This window comes from Astatotilapia calliptera, chromosome 9, assembly GCF_900246225.1.
Source record: "Astatotilapia calliptera chromosome 9, fAstCal1.2, whole genome shotgun sequence".
NCBI classification, from domain to species: domain Eukaryota; kingdom Metazoa; phylum Chordata; class Actinopteri; order Cichliformes; family Cichlidae; genus Astatotilapia; species Astatotilapia calliptera.
In genome coordinates, this window is record NC_039310.1 from 34,900,259 (window position 1) to 34,920,973 (window position 20,715).

The following is a 20,715-nucleotide window of genomic DNA, read 5'->3' on the forward strand; positions in this document are numbered from 1 at the left end:
AAGTTGTGCCTTGTTCTCACATAGCAAGTGGAGAGTGATATATGAAAAGATGGGATGGAAGGAAGAAGAGAAGCAAAGAGTGAATCACAGGCAGAGCCTAAATTATTTCTCACAGTTTTTTGTTGCCTTATGGTTCCAAGCGCTGTCACCAATCTTTGCATTTTGTTATTATCTCATGACACTTGTTTAATCAGCTACCATCTCTCCTATGGACTTTTTAATGTCTACAGTCTCAGATCAACACAGCCCTGCCCTCCAGCCCTATCAGCAGCAGGAGCAGCAGCAACATTGTACCCATCAGGTAAAACATCGGCTACGTTTGCTTTGCCTCATCGCCACCTCACAACAGTGATATAGTATGATTCAGGATTTTAATGAATCGATATCACGTTATCCAAGCCAGAATCTATCGATAAATCGGTAATCAAAACCCACCCCTAGTTTCAACAAGTCAGAGATATACTGGGGAACTTCACCGTGTAGAGCTCTAAAAGTTACTACAAATTTTTTTTAAATGAACCCTAAAATGCACTGGCAGCCAATGAAGAGAAACCAAAACTCGAGTAATATGTGACCTCTTGTTTGTGCCAGTTAAAAGTCTTGCTGCAGCATTCTGTACAGACTGAAAGCAATCCAAAGCTGATTTGTTAAAGACTATTACAGCAATCCGAATGAGAAGAAATAAAAGCATGAATAATCACTCAAGTTCTGCCTTTGACAACAGTAGTTTGAGTTTATAAATGTTTTTTAGATGATATAAACAGTTCAGAAACAGTAGTTTGGAGTGTTTCTCAAGTGACTTTGAACTGTCAAATATGACACCCAGGTTTCTGTGGCTCGATTGAACTGAAAGATATAAACAACTGATATGCTGAAAAAATGATATTTCAAATGATATTTCCGAAAACATGTAATCAGGAGCAATAATTAAAGTTTCTGTTTTATCTGTATTTAACTGGAGGAAATAGTCATTTAACGATTGTTTGATTTCTGACAGACAGTTATTTAAACAAGACAATTTATAAAGCTCAGAAGCTTTGAAAGAACAGTATAACCGAATACCATCAGCATAAAGATGATACAAAATAATATTGTAACATCTGATAATTTGGCCTAGAGTGAATATATATATATATATATATATATATATATATATATATATATATATATATATATATATATATATATATATATATATATATATATATATATATATATATATATATATATATATATATATATATATATATATATATATATATATATAAAGCAAAAACAGAATCGGACCTAAAACAGATCCTTGAGGTACCCCAGAAGGCAGAACTGATGTTTTAGACAGCACTTGATTCATACAGACCAGGGGTCCCCAAGCCCAGCCCACGAGGGCCGGTATCCCTACTGGTTTTAGCTCTCACCCTGGGTCAACACACCTGAATCAAATGATTAGCTCATTACCAGGCCTCTGGAGAACTTCAAGATATGTTGAGAAGGTAATTTATCCATTTAAATCAGCTGTGATGGATCAAGGACACATCTAAAACCTGCAAGGACACCGGCCCTCGTGGACTGGGATTGGGGACCCCTGCTACAGACAGTAAAAGATCTCACAGATGGATACGGCATAAGCTATTTTAAAACAACACCAAGCCATGGATGGCTTTAAAAACAAATACTAAAATTTGTCTGAGGCTGAGATTACAGGATTGTTGGGCTTCATTTCTGTACTGAACAGTGATTTTAAGATTAGCTAGTAAATAACAATTAGCTAATGTTGTTCATGAGACTAAGGTCATCTCACTTTGGCAATGTAACTATAATATGACCAATATTAAAGTTATTATTATATTAATTATTATTAGTAATTACAGCAATGAACTTGAACTCAGTGTCAAATACTGAGCTCCAGTAAAGATTCAAGTTGCAGTCATTTATATTTCCTAAATCTTCACTCGAAGACAGGTTCCTTTGACAGTGTATATATAGATGTATCATATACAAGAGACAAATATTGTTCTTTTAATATGTTGGCATTACTAAATTTGGCTCAATGCTTACATATTTGTGTAAAAAGAAAATGTACGAGCTGTGATAACGGTTTCTGATAGAATGAAGAGTAGACTGATATATGAAATATTCCTTTATTGGGTGAGAAAATCAGACCATGTCATAACTGCTTTAAGTCACACAGAATAGATATCAGACCCTTAAACAGGCTGACTTCTGCTAAATGGGTCAAACTGGGCAGAAAGTACGCAAACACATAACATCCTTATAGAATATGATGTAACACTATAGATCAACTTACCTCAGAATATATAAAGCATATAAACAATTACAGCAATATGATGCAACAAACACAGCAGTGCTACTAATCCAAAATACTCAAAGCTTCATAGAACTAAAACAAACATTTATTTTTAGCTCCATTCTGCTGCTGATACATACTTTAGGTTTCTGAATATTACACTTGTTGCTGCCTTTCATAGTGTGTAACTTGAAGGCCCTGAGTACTTTCTCCCACACTGAAAACAATGGGAGGATAAAATTATTTGAACATTACCTAATAAGACTGATTCAGGACAGACAATTAGTTATGTTAAACTTTTCTAGCAGTCCTTCACAAACAGGGAACAGTCTGTCTATTCTCTCCATCTGTCAGCTGCTGCTGGCTCTTCCTCCTCCTCTTCCTCACACACTGCTGAGTTTGTCCTGGTGGATCATCAGGGGTGCAAAGCCTCACAGATGATGTGCAGCAGTGGGTCCCTCAGTCTGTCCTCACTCTGGACACTTGCAGTTGTCACACATGGAAATCAAATGTGTGATAAGCTGCAGGATTCAAACACAAGTGTAACCTATAAATACATGTTCATACTTTTATTCCACAATCAGAGAGAAAGAAACAGAGAGAGAGTGCAGGACAGATAGATGAATAAAGCACCTTTCTTTTACCTTAACAAGTGAACCATCAAAACAAAAGAAGTGACATAAAAGTTAGTACTTAATTTTAAAAGTTTACTCTTTGTCTGTCCCATTTGAGCTGTCCACCATTTTTTCGAAAATTATCCACAACCATCGCCAGGCTATGAATCCTGGGATAGGTTGAGCCACCAAAGAACCCAACCCATCCTTGAAATCCATGAAAAAAGAGGACGCATTTGTGGGCCGCATTGGGAGCAGCCTGTGAACAAGGACAGCCTTTGTCACCTGGCTGTGGCATAATCGGCCTCCAAAGGATGCGGCCTATGAATTGGGACACAGCTTTTGACTTATCTTGGACTTTATTTCATTTAGACACACAGTCAGAAATGTTTTGAGATTATTTAAAAATGATATTGTGCTCATAAATATATTATTTGTTATAAATATTGATTAGTGTGTAATTAAATCGTCTAGTAAATTGATGCGTTCTCATAAACGTGTTGAATGAATCCAGTGTGCATTTTAAAGACAATAGTAAACTAGTTAAAAACCCATCGTATTGTTGGGGAGAGAATGAAAACAGATGAAGCTGATTTTTAGATACTAACAGTCTCTTCTCTGGGGATCAGAGTGGGTTTCATGAAGAAAGAGGGATGATGGATAGTTTGTTATATTTGGAATCAGAAATCAGGAAAGCTCAAACAAATAAGGAAATGATGATAGCAGTCTTCTTTAATACGAGTAAATGGATGATTGTTCTATCGAATTATAAAATTGATGAAAGAATATAATTATCCTTGTTTTTCCTGCTATTCTCCTGTCCACACTCCAGTCCAGTAGGCGGGATTAATGCACCTGTAAGCTGATTTGTCAAACGCCATCAGGCCCCGAAGAAGAACGGAGGAGGACAGCACTACTGTGGTAGAGGAGCGGTGTGTGTGCAGACATGGCTGCTGTTGATGAAGCGGACTGAACTTGGAGGAGAGACACAAACTGAAGTATTGATCCCGTCACATCAGTGTGGATCTGATACCAACGTCTGGATCGCTTCATCGATGCTTGTATCGATCCGCTCAGCCTGAGTTGAAGCAGTGATGAGTTCAGCTCAGTATCTGAGAGAGTTCATCAAGAAGAGACTAACTGCTGTTTGTGAAGAAATCTTCTCAGAGGTTCAAAAAACCATCGTCCAGTATGAGGAGGAGATCAACCGTCAGCACAGACTGCTGGATATCAGCCAGAAACCCGACAGAAACTCACACATCATAGGTATGGACATGTTTTTAACTCTGTGCTGTTCAAGCTCAGATTCTTCAGTGTGACTGACTTTACTAGAAGATGTTAAACTGGGTATTTATCAGTGCTGTGGGTCAGTGTCCAGTGATGGACTATGTTGGACTGGTGCAGGTCCATGGTCACTGATAGGTTAGGTTTTAAAACATTTTAATTGATTTATTTATTAAACTTTTTTTTCTCTAACATATTCCAGTGTTGAGTACATCAGGTGTGTGTTGGATCCTCTGTAAACACTGAGGCTGTGCAGTAAAGATCTAGTTAGATGTCAGCAGAAAACACATTTAACAAGTTGTTAACAGACTTCTCTGAAGTTGAAGTGAAGCTTTGTTTAAAGAAGGATTTCAGACACTGATGTTTTCATGGTGTCACCCTGCATTTTAGTTTGGTGAACTTTGTGTCTTTGCTCACAGTGAGGAGCTTCAATGCTAACATGTTAGCATGTAGCTATGAGTGTGCACAACTATTTCCCTGAGCTGTTGTGTGTGTGTGTTGTGAGAATAGATTATTGTAGTATTAGGGATTTAGTTGTATTAACCATAGTAAAGCATTATATTAATTATTTATTTAAGTAGGTCATAGGTCAAGCTACTAAACATTCACACATAGAGCACACACACAGAATTGGGAGAATAGGTCAGAGGTGTAGGTGAGAAGCAGAGGTGATGGCAAGCTGCCTTTGGTGGGATAAGGTGTTGGTAAGCCAAAGCCAGGAGAACATAGTGTGTGAAGAAGTGGGCAGCAAGGACACGAGATAGGGAGGCAGGAGATAGAGGCATTAGCAGGCACATAGTTTTGAGAGACAAAGGTTGTTGATAATATCTGTGCTGTTGGGACTGCCCCAGCAGATTTTGATGTTGGAGGCTGAGCTGTGAACATCCCCATGTACATGTAATAAAATTAATTGATTATTTATTTTGAGAAAAAAACAGGAATATTACACTGTTTCATGATACCTTGTAGAGAAAGAATGTGAATGCTTAGGTTTTATGACTGTTACGACCCCCTCTGCTAGGCGTCAGGGAGGGAGTAACATACACGAGCCCCCCAACACAAAACTGAGTAAAGCAAAAGTTTTATTTACAAACTTTAAACAGAAAACCGACAGGGCTGTGCAACAGACCACTGGGCAGACAATTATTACATAAAGAAAGAACAGTCACGAGTAAAAGTTAAAGGGTAACTAAGGCAGGCTGGCCGCACACAAAATAAAAGCTAGGGTTTTAACTAAGGCAAGCCAGCTTCACAAAATCCTACTCACAGCCAGCTAGCAGCTCAAAACTCTAATCAGGCTAAGTTTAAAGCATGCACCAAGATTCGACAAAGTTCAGCAATATGAACAAGTTCAACAAAGATTGACGAGGGAGGCACGAAGGGCAAACTGCATGTTCAGTCCTAAGCAGCAGCCACTGAGTGAAGGACCTCCAGCCTTTTGTAGCCACAGGTGGGTACGATCAGCCACTGATTGCCTCTTGGAGCATCACGGGATCCCGGGGCAGCCAATCGTCCGTGTGGTCTGGCACACTTCATTCTGCATAAGAGAGGGTTGGCACGGGTCTCCCAGTAACCAATCACACACACGAGTCCTGGAACACATTGATTTACCTAGAGGAAGGCGGGGCCACCTGAGGCCGGAGGCCGTAACAATGACTCGGTGGGGGTTGAGGCTATAAGAGTGTGTGTAACTGTCAGACACTTCGAGATCTGCAGCACCCCTCCCATGCACATCTCCCGTCCGTATTGCTCAAAGAGTCGGTATGGAATGAAGAGAATTGTATTGATTAAATAGATTGTTGATTGAGCATTAAAACACAAAGTGTTGTTCTTCCTTTAGCCCGGAGATCAAAGAATTGGGTTTTTAAAAGTGTGTGGCTCATAATGGGTCATATGACAGGCTGATCACCATTTGTTCAGGTTTTGATTCATGCTTTTAAAAATTAGTTTTTCTATCAACACATTAGTGATTATTGTTCTTGTGTTTCTTTGTTCCTCAAGACCTCCCACAACAACATGACTGTGAGGAAGAGGAGGGTCTGGATGAGCAGCAGGTCTGTAACCAGGAGAGGAACTCCAGTCTGGACCAGGAGGACCAGCCTCCACAGATTAAAGAGGAACAGGAGGAGCTCTGCAGCATTCAGGAGGGAGAGCAACTTGTACTGAAGCAGGAGACTGAAGGCATTATCGTCTGGACTGATGAAGAGCAGCTCAGACTGATGGAGACCATCCGGAAACCTGTGATAAAGTTACACAGAATAGGTATGTAAAACTGTGATTTTTAAAAATAAATAAATAAATTTTAATAACAGTGATTATGTCTCATGGGCAGCACAGTGGAACAGTGGTTAGTACTGTTGCCCCACAGCAACAAGGTCCTGAGTTTGACCTGAAGTGACCTGTCCAAGATGAACCCTGCCTCTCCCTATGGTAGCTGGGATTGGCTTCAGCACCCTCACTATACCATAAGGACATAGTAAATGGTAAATGGCCTGTATTTGTATAGCGCTTTACTTAGTCCCTAAGGACGCCAAAGCGCTTTACACTACATCCAGTCATCCACCCATTCACACACTGGTGATGGCAAGCTACATTGTAGCCACAGCTGCTCTGGGGCGCACTGACAGAGGTGAGGCTGCTGGACACTGGCGCCACTGGGCCCTCTGACCACCACCAGTAGGCAACGGGTGAAGTGTCTTGCCCAAGGACACAACGACAGAGACTGTCCAAGCTGGGGCTCGAACCGTCAAAGTTGCATTTGTTTTTAGAGGCACAGGAAGAATTGAAGGTCCCAAAGTAATAAGCAACATGAATGAATCTCTTCAGCCTGATATTTGGTTTTCATTTACATAAACACATTTCCACCATTAACTCATGCAAAAAGGTGAAAATTTATGCATGTGTGTTTAGAAGGTTTCAGGAAATCTGAGCTGGCAGCAATCACTTCAGAGTGTCGGGTCAGAACACTTGCAAATGTTTGGATATGAGAGGAACAAACAGGCAGAATCCAGGAATAAAGTTGTCATTCTTTACATTTCAAGTTGAGAATGTGGCCACAGCAGGGCAAGAGTGTGTGCGTGTGTGGTTTCTGTCGACAAAGCATAATGATACAAACCAATTAGAACTCAAATTACATACAATACATTATATAACTAAATAAACATATTACTTCAGCCAGGACAATGTGAAACATGAGTTTTCACCCACTGGTCAGACAAAATCTACACAGAGACACAAAGTCAACAACACAAGTTTCATTTTGTTCTGTTATCAGTTTAAGTTAAAGAATAACATGTTTCCTCTGCAGCATGGAAATCTTTAGATGTGTACAGTTTACAGGTCTGGGTAAGTATGAATAAATATTCCTATTCTGTTTTGGAAAATATGGAATTCAGAGTTTCTAAACTGAAATTTATCAGACAAGAAGAGATTTCTCATGGTATTTCAAGCACAGCCAAAACATTTACGTATAAGAGAGCTCTGCCCCAGCATTCCTTCTTATAATTGTAGCCAATCCAGACATCCACATTCATTTAACAAAAAACAACAACATCTATGTATTTCATATATCACAGATATTCACATATGAAGCTGAAATTTGAAATTTTCTTATGAAAGTGTCAGAACTTATGTTCTTAGGCCTGTGGCCCAGTGTTTTGATTTTGCATTATTGTTTATTAGTCTGTTTTCTTCTTGGTTCTTGTTTACTAGTGTTTTGGTTTTTGTTCAGTATTTCTTAGCTTGTGGATTCCTTTGCCCCTCATGTCACTCTGGTCGCTGTACTGTGTACTGTGTTAGTATTGTGTCTCTGAGTTCAGTCTGTGGATTTCCTGCTTTACTTGTCTCATGTTAATGTAATCTGCTTTACAGTGGCTTGCAAAAGTATTCGGTCCCCTTGAACTTTTCCACATTTTGTCACATTACAGCCACAAACATGAATCAATTTTATTGGAATTCCACGTGAAAGACCAACACAAAGTGGTGCACACGTGAGAAGTGGAACGAAAATCATACATGATTCCAAACATTTTTTACAAATAACTGAAAAGTGGGGTGTGCGTAATTATTCAGCCCCCTCTGGTCTGAGCAGTCAGTTGCCCATAGACATTGCCTGATGAGTGCTAATGACTAAATAGAGTGCACCTGTGTGTAATCTAATGTCAGTACAAATACAGCTGCTCTGTGACGGCCTCAGAGGTTGTCTAAGAGAATATTGGGAGCAACAACACCATAAAGTCCAAAGAACACAGCAGACAGGTCAGGGATAAAGTTATTGAGAAATGTAAAGCAGGCTTAGGCTACAAAAAGATTGCCCAAGCCTTTCTGTCTCTTGGCTCTCGGTGAAGGCGGTCGCACTTTTTCTCTTCTCCTCCTTCCCCTTATCTTCCCTGCTTAGCCTCTTGTGTCCTTGTCTTGTCTCATGTGCATTACTTTCCCTGGAACAGTCTCTCACCGTCGTTCTCTAAAACCTAAAAGAGAATTATGGATTTGATCAACTGGTCTCTGAATGCTATTGACACCCTCTTCTCAACGAGAAGTCTGGGCTCGGGAGAGCCTGAGTGCCCTGGAGGGACTTTCCCTGCCGGATACACGATGGATGGGTGGCAGACCTGGAGGATCTTGTGCCTGGTGGGACTGTCTATCGAGGACGCTGAAGACATCTACCTATTCGGAACCATGATAACAGGGTTCTTGCTGATCGGAGCTGGCTTGGCCCTGACCTATCGGAGAAATAAGAGAGCGGAACCAGCTGTTCAAACCCCCCCAAGGCTGACCGCTGGAATTGAAGCGACGGGACGAGGCGCGACCTCTCACACCGAACGTAGCATGGTTAACACCTTGGAGACGCTTACAGCTGCCGTGAAGACTCAAACTAACACCATTGAGCATATGATGGGATACATCAGAGAGGGGCCTGCTCACAATGATACCATTGAGCGAAAGTTGGAACACATCGCAGAACGGCTCACTGCAGCTGTGGGGTCTCAGAATCAAAAGAATGACAACACCACGGAACAGAAGTTTGATACCATCATGGGGAGGCTCGCGGCTCTCCAACGGGAGATCGAGAGACCAGTGTCGAGAGTCTGTGGCAAGATCTTAAAACTGCTGTTCACAAACGCTGTCCATCTGACTGAGCTGGAGCTGTTTTGCAAAGAAGAATGGGCAAGGATTTCAGTCTGTAGATGTGCAAAGCTGGTAGAGACAGACCCTAAAATAGCGGTCCCCAACCTTTTTTGCGCCACGGACCGATTTATGCCTGACAATATTTTCACGGACCGGCCTTTAAGGTGTAGCGGATAAATACAACAAAATAAAACTAGTACCGGTACCGAAAAAAAGAAGTTTTATTCATAACACACGTGAAAAGACCCAGGAAAACCGAGTTAACGATAAAAACGATAACAAAATAACGCTGAAAATGATAAAAACCCTGAAAACCATACATTTCACACCTGAGCCTCAACTCTCGCGGCCCGGTACCAAACGATTCACGGACTGGTACCGGTCCGAGGCCCGTGGGTTGGGGACCACTGCCCTAAAACACTGGCAGCTATAATTGCAGCAAAAGGTAGTTCTACAAAGTATTGACTCAGGGGGCTGAATAATTACGCACACCCCACTTTTCAGTTATTTATTTGTAAAAAATGTTTGGAATCATGTATGATTTTCGTTCCATTTCTCACTTCTCCTCTTCCTTGTCTTGTCTTGCCTAATAAGTTCCAGCTGTGTGTCCACCTGTTCCTCTTTTCCTCATGTTCCTGCCAGTGTGTTTTAATCTCCTGTCAGTTGGTAATTGTTGTCGCATTGTTAACATTGGTTCACCTTTTTCTTATGCTGTGTGTTCTGTCTGCCTGCAAAAGTTTATGATTGTATATTCACTTTTCTTATGTTGGAGTTGAGCATTAACACTTTAAGACCTACCATAGAACCAAGTCTGCCAGAGCTTATATTATATTTTTACATGCTGTAGTGCCATTTTTAGGAGCATTTCAAGTTGATATACATCAATACAACCATTATAGCCTAAATCTTAATAATATGTATGCATTAAGTGTATAGTACTTACATAAATTGCAAAACAGTGCAATAAACTACAAAAAAATTGAAAATTGTTTTTGTTTTTTTAACATATATTTCTAGTTAGAGAAATTTAAGAGGCTTATCCCTCAAAACTGTAAATACAAAAAAGTTGCACAAAATAGTTTCCTACCACAGGAAATTTATTTTAAGTGTCTTCATAATTTTATTTTTGAAATACACCAATTTTCATATACTGCAGGAAAAATGCAAATAAATATTATAATGCAAATTTGCAAAATAACAGCATATGCAGGACAGCATATTTCCAGCAGTGCAATATGAGTCCTAAGCATCCCAGAAATGACACAGAAAGTCATAAAGTCAAATATAACTTTAAAAAACATCAGTATAGGCTCATAAGGCCCCGATGGTAAAAAAACTACATTTCCGCAAAATGACTTCACTTCCGGTTTCGGGCAGGTCATGGTGGACATTAGGGCTGCCACGATTAGGTCGACTATCAAAATCGTCGATGACTAATTTAATACTCGACGCGTCGTTTGAAGCTTTGTAAGATCCCAAAAGACGCAGGAATAAGTAGCAGGATTTAAGAGTGTAATAACGGAGCTGTGTCCCAAAATTCATAGCACAGCCCAGCTCAGTTTCCAACAATGGCGGCAGCTAGTTAGTTTTAATATTACGCTTATTATTCTTTCTGGGTCACAAAATAAACATTTAACATATTTTCAGGCGAGAATGTAGCTGTGTTTACCTCAAATATCTGCTCAGTTTATCAAGACACCACATATTTTCAAAAGCGCTCCGATGTTTTCGGAGACGTCTGTTACCCACTAGCTCGATAGCTAGCCAGGGGCAAGGCTCACTAGAGCTGTGAGAGCACCAGACTCCCGGCAAATCGTTTTCAAACCCACCGCCGTCTTTCGCTACTCATTTTAAACATATATAAGTCACTTAGATAACTTAAAAATGTTATTGTTTGGCTTTTTTAGTATTTTATTTGTTCCTGAGTAAATCGGTTTGGCTGAGATTAAAGTTATAGTTTTTACACAGCTGAATAAATGTCAAGCAGACAGCTGATTATCAGAAGTGTGAGATGCTGGAGAATTTACTCCGGTGTCCTGTTATATTTTAGATAGCAAGGAGTTTATTAAACTTCACCGAAACAATCTGCAAATTTCATTAAAATTGAATAAACTATCATCTTGTCTTTATTTTTAGTTAGCACATACCTTAAACACTTAAAGCTGTAAGCTAATGATAGTTATATATGAGCAGATGCTGCTGGTGCAATAAGCTGTACGTTTTACGTTCAATGGATGATGATCTGATTAGTCGACTAATCGCAAAAATAATCGGTGACTAGTCGACTATCAAAAATAATCGTTTGTGGCAGCCCTAGTGGACATGCGATAGTTCACGCTGATGGATGTAGGAAGTGTTATGAACAGCTGATCGGCAAAGTGTGTTTCGGGAATATTTTGTTTTTGTTCCTGCAAGCGCTTTTCATGCAGTTTTTGCAAAGCTATATGTGGAAGGAACTGTGACTTAGGACAAGCTGATGGCATAAGATGTAAGTACAAATTCTCCGGTTTCATATGCAAAAAAAAATTGTTGCGCTAGCTCACGTGGTTGCAGTGCTACCGGGATTTTAAAATAGTTACGCAAAACGGAGCGTGCCCGCTCCAACCGGCTTTAAAGGGTTAAAGCTGTTTTGACTCTACGTTTGCCTCTATGAGTTCTGCGTTTGGGTCCTCGTCTCCTGCCTGCACACAGCACACACCATGACAGAACTAAACATTTCCATCAGTGCCTTAATAATTTTTCACATTTGTACACTTTAAATTTTAGTGGTATGTGTGAGCAACATGCTTACTATGTAGAGATCTGCTTATGGTTCAGACCAGTAAACATTTTCGCAAATGTTTGTTTTGCTATCATTTTTCTTCCTTGTGCCTTCAGATGTCCTACACCAACATGCTATTGAGGAAGAAGAGGCTCTTACAGAACAGCGGGTCTTTAACCAGGAGAGGAACTCTAGTCTGGACCAGGAGGACCCACAGCCTCCACAGATTAAAGAGGAACAGGAGGAACTGTGCAGCATTCAGGAGGGAGAGCAGCTTGGACTGAAGCAGGAGAGTGATACCTTCATGAAGACTCCTACTTATGAGGAAAGTCACCACAGTGAACCAGAACCAAACAGTGAGCAGCTCCTTTCTCACAGCTCTCCTGAAGCAGAGAGCAGATATCATGAAGAAAATGGGCATGTGGACTCTGGATCTACTAGAAATGCAGAGCTGAAGAAGAGACATCACAGTCAGAGAGTAGACAACAGTCCTGTGTCAGTGAGTCAAAGTAGAACTGACACAAAGAACAAGTCTGTACAATGTGACGTGTGTGGAAAAAGTTTACAGAATAAATACAAAATGACTACACATCTAAGAGTTCACACAGGTGAGAAACCATATCCTTGTACCACCTGTGGTAAAAGATTCGCTCTTCCAGCAGCATGCAAAACACACATGAGAATTCACACAGGTGAGAACTTGTATTCTTGTAGGACCTGTGGAAAAAGATTTGCTAGCCCATCAGCGTTCAAAAAACACATGAGAATTCACGCTGGTGAGATGCCGTATTCATGTAGCACCTGTGGGAAAAGATTTTCTGCATCATCAGTGTTCAAAAAACACACAAGAATTCACACAGTTGAGAAGCTGTATTCCTGTGGCTTCTGTGCAAAAAGATTTGCTGTCTCCTCAGCATTAAAAACACACATGAGAATTCACACTGGTGAGAAACCGTATTCTTGTAATGCCTGTGGGAAAAGATTTATTCAGAAGTCACAACTGGAAAGTCATATAAGAATTCACACAGGTGAGAAACCATATTCTTGTAGCACCTGTGGGAAAAGATTTGCTGACTTATCAACATTCAAAACACACATGAGAATTCACACAGGTGAGAAGCCGTATTCTTGTAGCACCTGTGAGAAAAGATTTATTCAGAAATCACATTTGAACTGTCATGTAAGAATTCACACAGGTGAGAAACCATATCCTTGTAGCATCTGTGGGGAAAGGTTTGTCCAGAGGATAAAATTAAAGAAGCACATGAGAATTCATGCGCGTTCAAATGTTCATACTAAGAAAATGCTGGACAGCTGTGAGTCATCGCTAAACACGTGAGTGAAAAGATGATCCATATTCAGGCCATTATTTTTCTGTCTAGAGCAGTAAAGAACTCTCAGCATTGTTTGTTCAGTTTATTTTATTAATTGTATCAGGGAAACTCTGATCTTATATTTCATGAAGCTTTAAATTCTGTATGCTCCTGTTCTGTTGGTTCATTGTTTAGCTATGTTGTTTATTATTACTCTTTTATATCCTATATTGGGACAAATGTCACAATAAAACACAATAAATAAACACAATAAAAATGAAAGAATTGAGCAACAGTCAAGAATTGTGTTTATTCTTGTAAGGGAGCAAAAGTATCAAATACCAAGTGTCATGCTTGAAGGGGGAAGTCCCCAATACATTTTGTCAGTCCCACCCTCCTTTGCCTTAAAACTGTCACACAATAACACTTTTCCTTCAAAAGGGCAGTTATGAGTGTGTGAACTATAATGAGCAGCTAAAATGTTTTTTGCAATCTTGGCATATTTCCAGGCACTAAGTGTATCTTTGACTATAATACAGCTCACACCAATTAGAAGATTGCATAAGGTATTTTTTTTCCCCAGTTGTCAAATCCAAAAACTACATTGGAGCTGCAGTGATTCCTCAATTAGTCAATGAATAGAGGCCAATTCAGCTGGGAAATATTAACTGCTCTTTATAAGATTTAGTGTTTAGCACACAAAACAGAAAGAAAATATGGGAGAAAAAAGACGGATGTTCAGCTTTAGGGCTTTTCTGCTCCAGTTAAAAAACTTCCTCCTGTTGGAGGAGATTAACATGCAACAAACCAAAGGTCAATGTACACGGGCACAAAATGGGTTTTAGTTTGTTTAGTTATTGGAGCATTAAACCACAAATATTTTAACCACAACCATGTACTATTGACAATTATGATAGTGAACATATAGTGGCTTCATTCACTCCTCTTTCAAACCATCTGTCCTCTCTGTCCAAAATGTGAGCATCTTCAAAAGAGTGACCTTTGTCCTTTAGATGCAGATGGACTGCTGAGTCTTGTCTTGTGGAGGTGGCTCTTCTATGTTGTGCCATGTGTTTGTGAAGTGGCTGTTTGGTCTCTCCAATGGTAAATGGCCTGTATTTATATAGCGCTTTACTAGTCCCTAAGGACCCCAAAGCGCTTTACATATCCAGTCATCCACCCATTCACACACACATTCACACACTGGTGATGGCAAGCTACATTGTAGCCACAGCCACCCTGGGGCGCACTGACAGAGGTGAGGCTGCCGGACACTGGTGCCACCGGGCCCTCTGACCACCACCAGTAGGCAACGGGTGAAGTGTCTTGCCCAAGGACACAACGGCCGAGACTGTCCAAGCCGGGGCTCGAACCAGCAACCTTCCGATTACAAGGCGAACTCCCAACTCTTGAGCCACGATCGCGCCCAATGTAGAGGTCTGGGCATTTCTCGCTACACTGTACAGCATACACCACATTGTTAAGTCTGTGTTTTGGAGTTTTGTCTTTCTGGTGAACCAGTTTTTGTCTGAGCGTGTTGCTGGGTCTGAATTACACTGGGATGTCATGCTTGGAGAAAACTCTCCTGAGTTTTTCTGATACACCGGCTACATAGGGGATGATAATGTTGTTGCGTCTGTCTTTCTTATCCAACCTAGCTGGTGTCTGATCTTCTTTTCTGTGCTGCTTAGCTGACTTTATAAACTCCCAATTAGGATAACGATAATCTCCCACGATCTGGGGCTCCACGGAAGATCTCATCCCGTGGGGTCAAAATGATCATGAGAACGGTGAGCAAAGATCCCAGAACCACACGGGGGGACCTGGGTCACCATCAGTAACACACTAAAACGGCAGGGAATCAAATCCCGCAGTGCCAGACGTGTTCCGCTGCTGAAGCCAGTGCATGTCCAGGCCCGTCTGAAGTTTGCCAGAGAGCACATGGATGATACAGCAGAGGATTGGGAGAATGTCATATGGTCAGATGAAACCAAAGTAGAACTTTTTGGTATAAACTCAACTCGTCGTGTTTGGAGGACGAAGAATACTGAGTTGCATTCCAAGAACACCATACCTACTGTGAAGCATGGGGGTGGAAACATCATGCTATGGGGCTGTTTTTCTGCCAAGGGGACAGGACGACTGATCCGTGTTAAGGACAGAATGAATGGGGCCATGTATCGTGAGATTTTGAGCCAAAACCTCCTTCCATCAGTGAGAACTTTGAAGATGAAACGAGGCTGGGTCTTCCAACATGACAATGATCCAAAACACACCGCCCGGGCAACAAAGGAGTGGCTCCGTAAGAAGCATTTGAAAGTCCTGGAGTGGCCTAGCCAGTCTCCAGACCTCAACCCCATAGAAAATCTGTGGCGGGAGTTGAAAGTCCGTGTTGCTCGGCGACAGCCCCAAAACATCACTGCTCTCGAGAAGATCTGCATGGAGGAATGGGCCAAAATACCAGCTACTGTGTGTGCAAACCTGGTAAAGACCTATAGTAAACGTTTGACCTCTGTTATTGCTAACAAAGGTTATTGTTGTAGAGACCCACCTTTTAGCACATCCCAGCACACCCACTCACTTCACCAGATGCACCTTGTTTAGTTCTCTCACCTCTGATTGGGTGTGGTGCTTGTCCTTGATTGCACTCACCTGTCACACATATGTCACACAGTATATAAGGACTGCATTCACTTTTGGCTCACTCTTTCCGCACTTCCACACGGGGCGGCAGCTGAGGTGAGGTTCTGTTTGGGTTTTTATTTTATGTAATGTTAAGGTAATGAGTAACTTGAATCTCTGTTTTCTTTCAGCATTGGCAGTCCATGTGTGTCTTTGTTTCCTTCCTTTTTTGCCTTATTTATTTGAGAATAAAAGGAGTACCCTGAAAATAATTCTGCATTAGATGGCTGCTTTTCTTATTCTAACCGGATGAGCCCATGACGCTGATTGCTTCAGCCCTGAACCTTCCTCCCTTCAAAACAGTTATGTTACAAAGTATTGAGTTGTATTTTTGTTATTGACCAAATACTTATTTTCCACCCTGATTTATGAATAAATTCTTTACAAATCCTACCATGTGGATTCATGGATTTATTTTTCACATTCTGTCTCTCACAGTTGACGTGTACCTCTGGTGCAAATTACTGACCTCTGTCATCATTTTAAGTGGGGGAACTTGCACAATCGGTGGCTGACTAAATACTTTTTTGCCCCACTGTATGTGTGTGTGTGTGTGTGTGTGTGTATATATATATATATATATATATATATATATATATATATATATATATATATATATATATATATATATATATACATATACATATACATATATATATATATATATATATATATATATATATATATATATATATATAGAAAACAAGATGTCAGCAAAGGCCCTGTACACTTTTGTGAAGCTAAATAGACACAACATCTGGTCAGCTTTGGAAATCAGTGATCAGGAAAGTAATAGTGAAGGAGAGTTAGATTCACATTGCATTTCTCCTGGACAAGAAAACTGTCAAGCTTTTGAACTAGACGTCCCTTTTGAGGACTGGGTTAAATTTATTCCTGAAAAGGTTGAATACAATGACAAGTTTTCTCCTACCCAAAAAAGGGAATACACAATTTTGAAACCTGGCACTTGGACTCATATCATCAACGATCTTATATGGAAGAAGATCAAAAATACATGTACACTTGTGTTCCGAAGAGCAAAGGTCCATCCAACTGTCAACAATAAATATCTGGACATCAGAGGCGACTGTAAGGAGTGTCATGGCCAGTTAGAAATGTCATGTGACAGACAGACAGCAATTAATAGTCCAATGGTGCTCCAGTGTTTCATGAGAAATACAGATCTCTCCCTGCACACTGGCCACTCCAAGCGGTTCATGTCTGGAAACCTGTGTGAACAGATCGCTAAAGAGCTGTGTGAGGGCAGAATGGAACTGGCTGTATGGAGGTCAGCGAGGGCAGCAGATCTGATGGATGTTGGAGATCCTGAGCCAAGCCACCTTCCAAATTTGGCCGCTCTGCGAAAAGCCAAACAAGAGAGAAAAGACTTGGAATTAGGAGATAAGGACCCCATTGCATCTCTGCAATTGTTAAAATATAGTGTTCCTCACAGTGGTAGCATCCGAGATATTGGACTGGACAAGTTTTTCTGTCACTACTGGAGTCAAACACAGATGCATGTTTATAAGACATTGTCAAAAAAATCTCCCCCAACTGTGTGTTTTGATGCAACCGGTTCAGTTGTGAAAAAACTGCTGAGACCAAATGGCAAATCTGGCCATATCTTCCTTTATCAAGGTATTCTGAAAGAAAACAATTGCCCCAGTGTCCCAGTGGTACAAATGCTGTCAGAGAAACATGATGTTAATGCCATCACAAACTAGTTGACAGAATGGATTCGTGCAGGTGCACCTGTGCCAAAGGAAGCTGTGAGTGATTTTTCTCTGGCAATTCTGGGAGCTCTGGTCAAGGCTTTCACTCCTCATCCTGATCTGAAGTCCTACCTTAATGAATGCTTTCATGTCCTTCTTGGAACCCAGTCTGCCAAACTGCCCCCTTGTTATATCAGGGTTGATGTTGCGCACTGCATCAAGATGATATGCCAGTGGAACTGCCTGAAGAAGAAAACACATCGTGTTAAAGATTTCTTTGTCAGGTCATTAGCAAAACTTCTTCAGTCTCAATGTTTGGACCATGCAAAACAGCTCCTACATGCTATCACTGTTGTGGCCCTCAGTGAGGCAGAAGGTGATGACAGTTCTGGAGCCCCTCTTCCTTCAGAAAGGTGCAAGAAATACTTGAAAGCCCAAATTGCTCAAGACTCCATCATCATTCCAGATGAACAGACGGAGGAAAGTGAGAGAGTGGATTCAGTGGATGAGATCCAGACTGACCTACGACAGTGGGTAACAGAAATATGTGAGGAGAGCAGGTCACTTGCTGCAACAAACGGGGATAGAGATAATATTCACTTTCTCCCTGAGATCATTCCTCATATAATAAGACTGGCAAGTTACTTGCCACTCTGGACAGGAATAATGGTCCCTCTCTTCCAAAGCACCAGCATCACAGCAAGTTCAGCCACTGTTGAAGCGGAGTTCAAAAACATAAAACATGGCCTTTTCAAACATGACAACTTGCCTCTTCGAGTCGATCGCTTCATTGCTCGTCATCTTTCATTCATATGCGGATTTGTTCTGCAAAAGAAAAGGTCAAAGATGAGCCAACAGTGGGATCACTGAAAGTCACAGATGCCAATTCTGGATCCATGACGACTCACAATGCAGAAGACAAAATAAAAATGGATGCTCACCCATTTGTGGGATCTGATGCTGCCACAAACATTCTTCCGGCTGATGGGGATGCAGTTGAGAACTGGAGGGGCCTAGCTGTTCCACCCAAAAAAAGGAAGAGGACTTCCTACCTCTCTTCATGTACCGAATGGCTCCATGCAGATGAAACTTTTGGGGCCAAAAGAGTGAAAGTGGGATTATTAAAAAATGGAAACCTCCATCAGCCTATTAGATTAGGGGAATCGACAATCTCTGTGCTCAATACCTGTGCATTTGATGCATTTTTTCAGTCCTTATGTTGTGCCTTCTGTGACAGCTCCACATTTCAAAATGCTGTTCTGAAGGACAGTGAAAACCCAGTCCTGCAGCTGGTGAAAGCCATTGCCACAGATGGTGTGACCCAACAAACCTACAGAAGGAGAGCAGAGCTGCTTAGTGTAATGTTTGAAGCTGTCTCGTTGAGGTCTGCTGCGATCCAAATCGATGCGCAGTGCAATATCTGTAATTGCTAAGACAATGAGGAACATCTCAAGTGTTTATTTTACCAAACACTGCTCCTCACAGCACTGCTACCTCAGCAAAGGGATGACAAGGGAAGTGCCATTTGTTTCTCCTGCCATCTCTGTCCTCAAAGAGTCTGGTATGGCTCATCTTGGCACGGCTGTGGAAGCAGGACTTGGCCTACCTGAGTCTACCTGCCTCAGGCCACTCTCCAATCCATCTCTGTGTCCATCAGAATTCAAAACAGAAGACAGCACCACAGGAAATGAGCTCTGTGCAGGGACAGTTACTCACAGCTACAACATTGGAGATATCGTGTGGATTGATACTGACGGGATAAGTTGAGGGACGCTTCAGGGTGTTTTGTGGGAGAAGTAAGGTTGAGACGGTTGTCAGCGCATGTTGAACCGAGGAGATTATGCGGACTATCCGTGTCTAGTGTTGGTGTCCTTGAGTGAATTAGAACCAGGATGCTGTAAAGTGTATAAGGGACGCGCAGCGCCGTTAATGGGTTTAAAAATAAATGAAAAACACTAATCAGAGGAACTATGGGAGAGAGGTAAGTATATGGAGGTGAGCGTGTTGCGCATAAGAGTTGCTGGTTTCATATATTAACACTTTGAGTGCGAACAATTTTGATTGAGTGTCAACGTTTGAGAACGCGAGGACAGCGTCTAAAGTGCTGAGTTAAACTTTGTGTGTCACCGAGCAGGGGAAGAGGAGCCAGTGATTGCGAAAACAGCGAGACGGATTCTGAAACCGAAAGCTAAGCGTGTCTGGGTGACCTAGACCTAGAAGGCGGAGTCGACCAACGTCATTTGAAGAGGTAAGTTTGTGTTTCAGAGAATGGCTGACAGCTCGGGTGCGACATCTAGTGGGAAAAGGGGATATAAACCTCTGAAGGATCAGCTTGAACAGCTTAAGAAAGCTATTCATTTGGCTTCCCCTGGAGCATTAAAATCAGCAGAGAAGGAGTGCCAAGCGATGGAAGTTGAGGTAAGCAAACTCATTACATCCCAACAGAAAGGGCTGGGTGACAAAATAGCTCTGAGCTTGGTGTTAAAAACTGAAGGAGAGAGATGTGAACAGAGATTGAAACAAGTAGAAGAGGAGTCCGAGGGACGTTCAGGGAACAGGAAAGTCAGAGGAGAAATTAAGGACCTAAAAGAAACTCATGCCAAGTGCTGTAAGTGGCTGTTCCTGTGGAGGGCAGCCTCTTCCTGGATGATGGAGGAGGATGACACAGGAAAATCAGGAGACATGGTGAGTATAATGGAGTCTTTGAAACACCTGAAGGAGGAAAATAAAAAGCTAGAGGACCAAGTGAAGGATTTGACTCCGAAGGTAGAAGAGGCTAACAGATATTACACAAACTATATCCTTGGGCTGCATTGACGTCTAGTGCCCCACCACCACCGTATGTCATGCCTGTAATGACCCTTGGAGGGGGACAAGTTCGTGGTCCAGACGGACAGACTGGAGTTGTCCTTGGCGA

At 41.4% G+C, this 20,715-nt stretch overlaps 1 protein-coding gene across 1 annotated transcript; it reads left to right on the forward strand.

Moving 5' to 3' along the window:
- The first annotated feature begins 269 nt into the window (after positions 1-269).
- On the forward strand, positions 270-13,685 carry LOC113029696 (zinc finger protein 2-like). The gene is made up of 4 exons (XM_026180685.1): positions 270-301; positions 3,752-4,185; positions 6,205-6,465; positions 12,208-13,685. Exons 2-4 carry the CDS (start codon positions 4,014-4,016, stop codon positions 13,428-13,430), a joined length of 1,656 nt encoding a protein of 551 aa, XP_026036470.1. The 5' UTR covers positions 270-301; positions 3,752-4,013; the 3' UTR covers positions 13,431-13,685.
- Positions 13,686-20,715: the final 7,030 nt, after the last annotated feature.

What these genes read in the sequence shown, in the direction of transcription:
- LOC113029696 (XM_026180685.1), top strand. Translation starts at nt 4,014, where the DNA reads ATGAGTTCAGCTCAGTATCTGAGAGAGTTCATCAAGAAGAGACTAACT. An exon ending in CAGAAACTCACACATCATAG is followed by an intron (nt 4,186 to 6,204) that starts GTATGGACATGT and finishes TTGTTCCTCAAG; the next exon opens with ACCTCCCACAACAACATGAC. An exon ending in GATAAAGTTACACAGAATAG is followed by an intron (nt 6,466 to 12,207) that starts GTATGTAAAACT and finishes TTGTGCCTTCAG; the next exon opens with ATGTCCTACACCAACATGCT.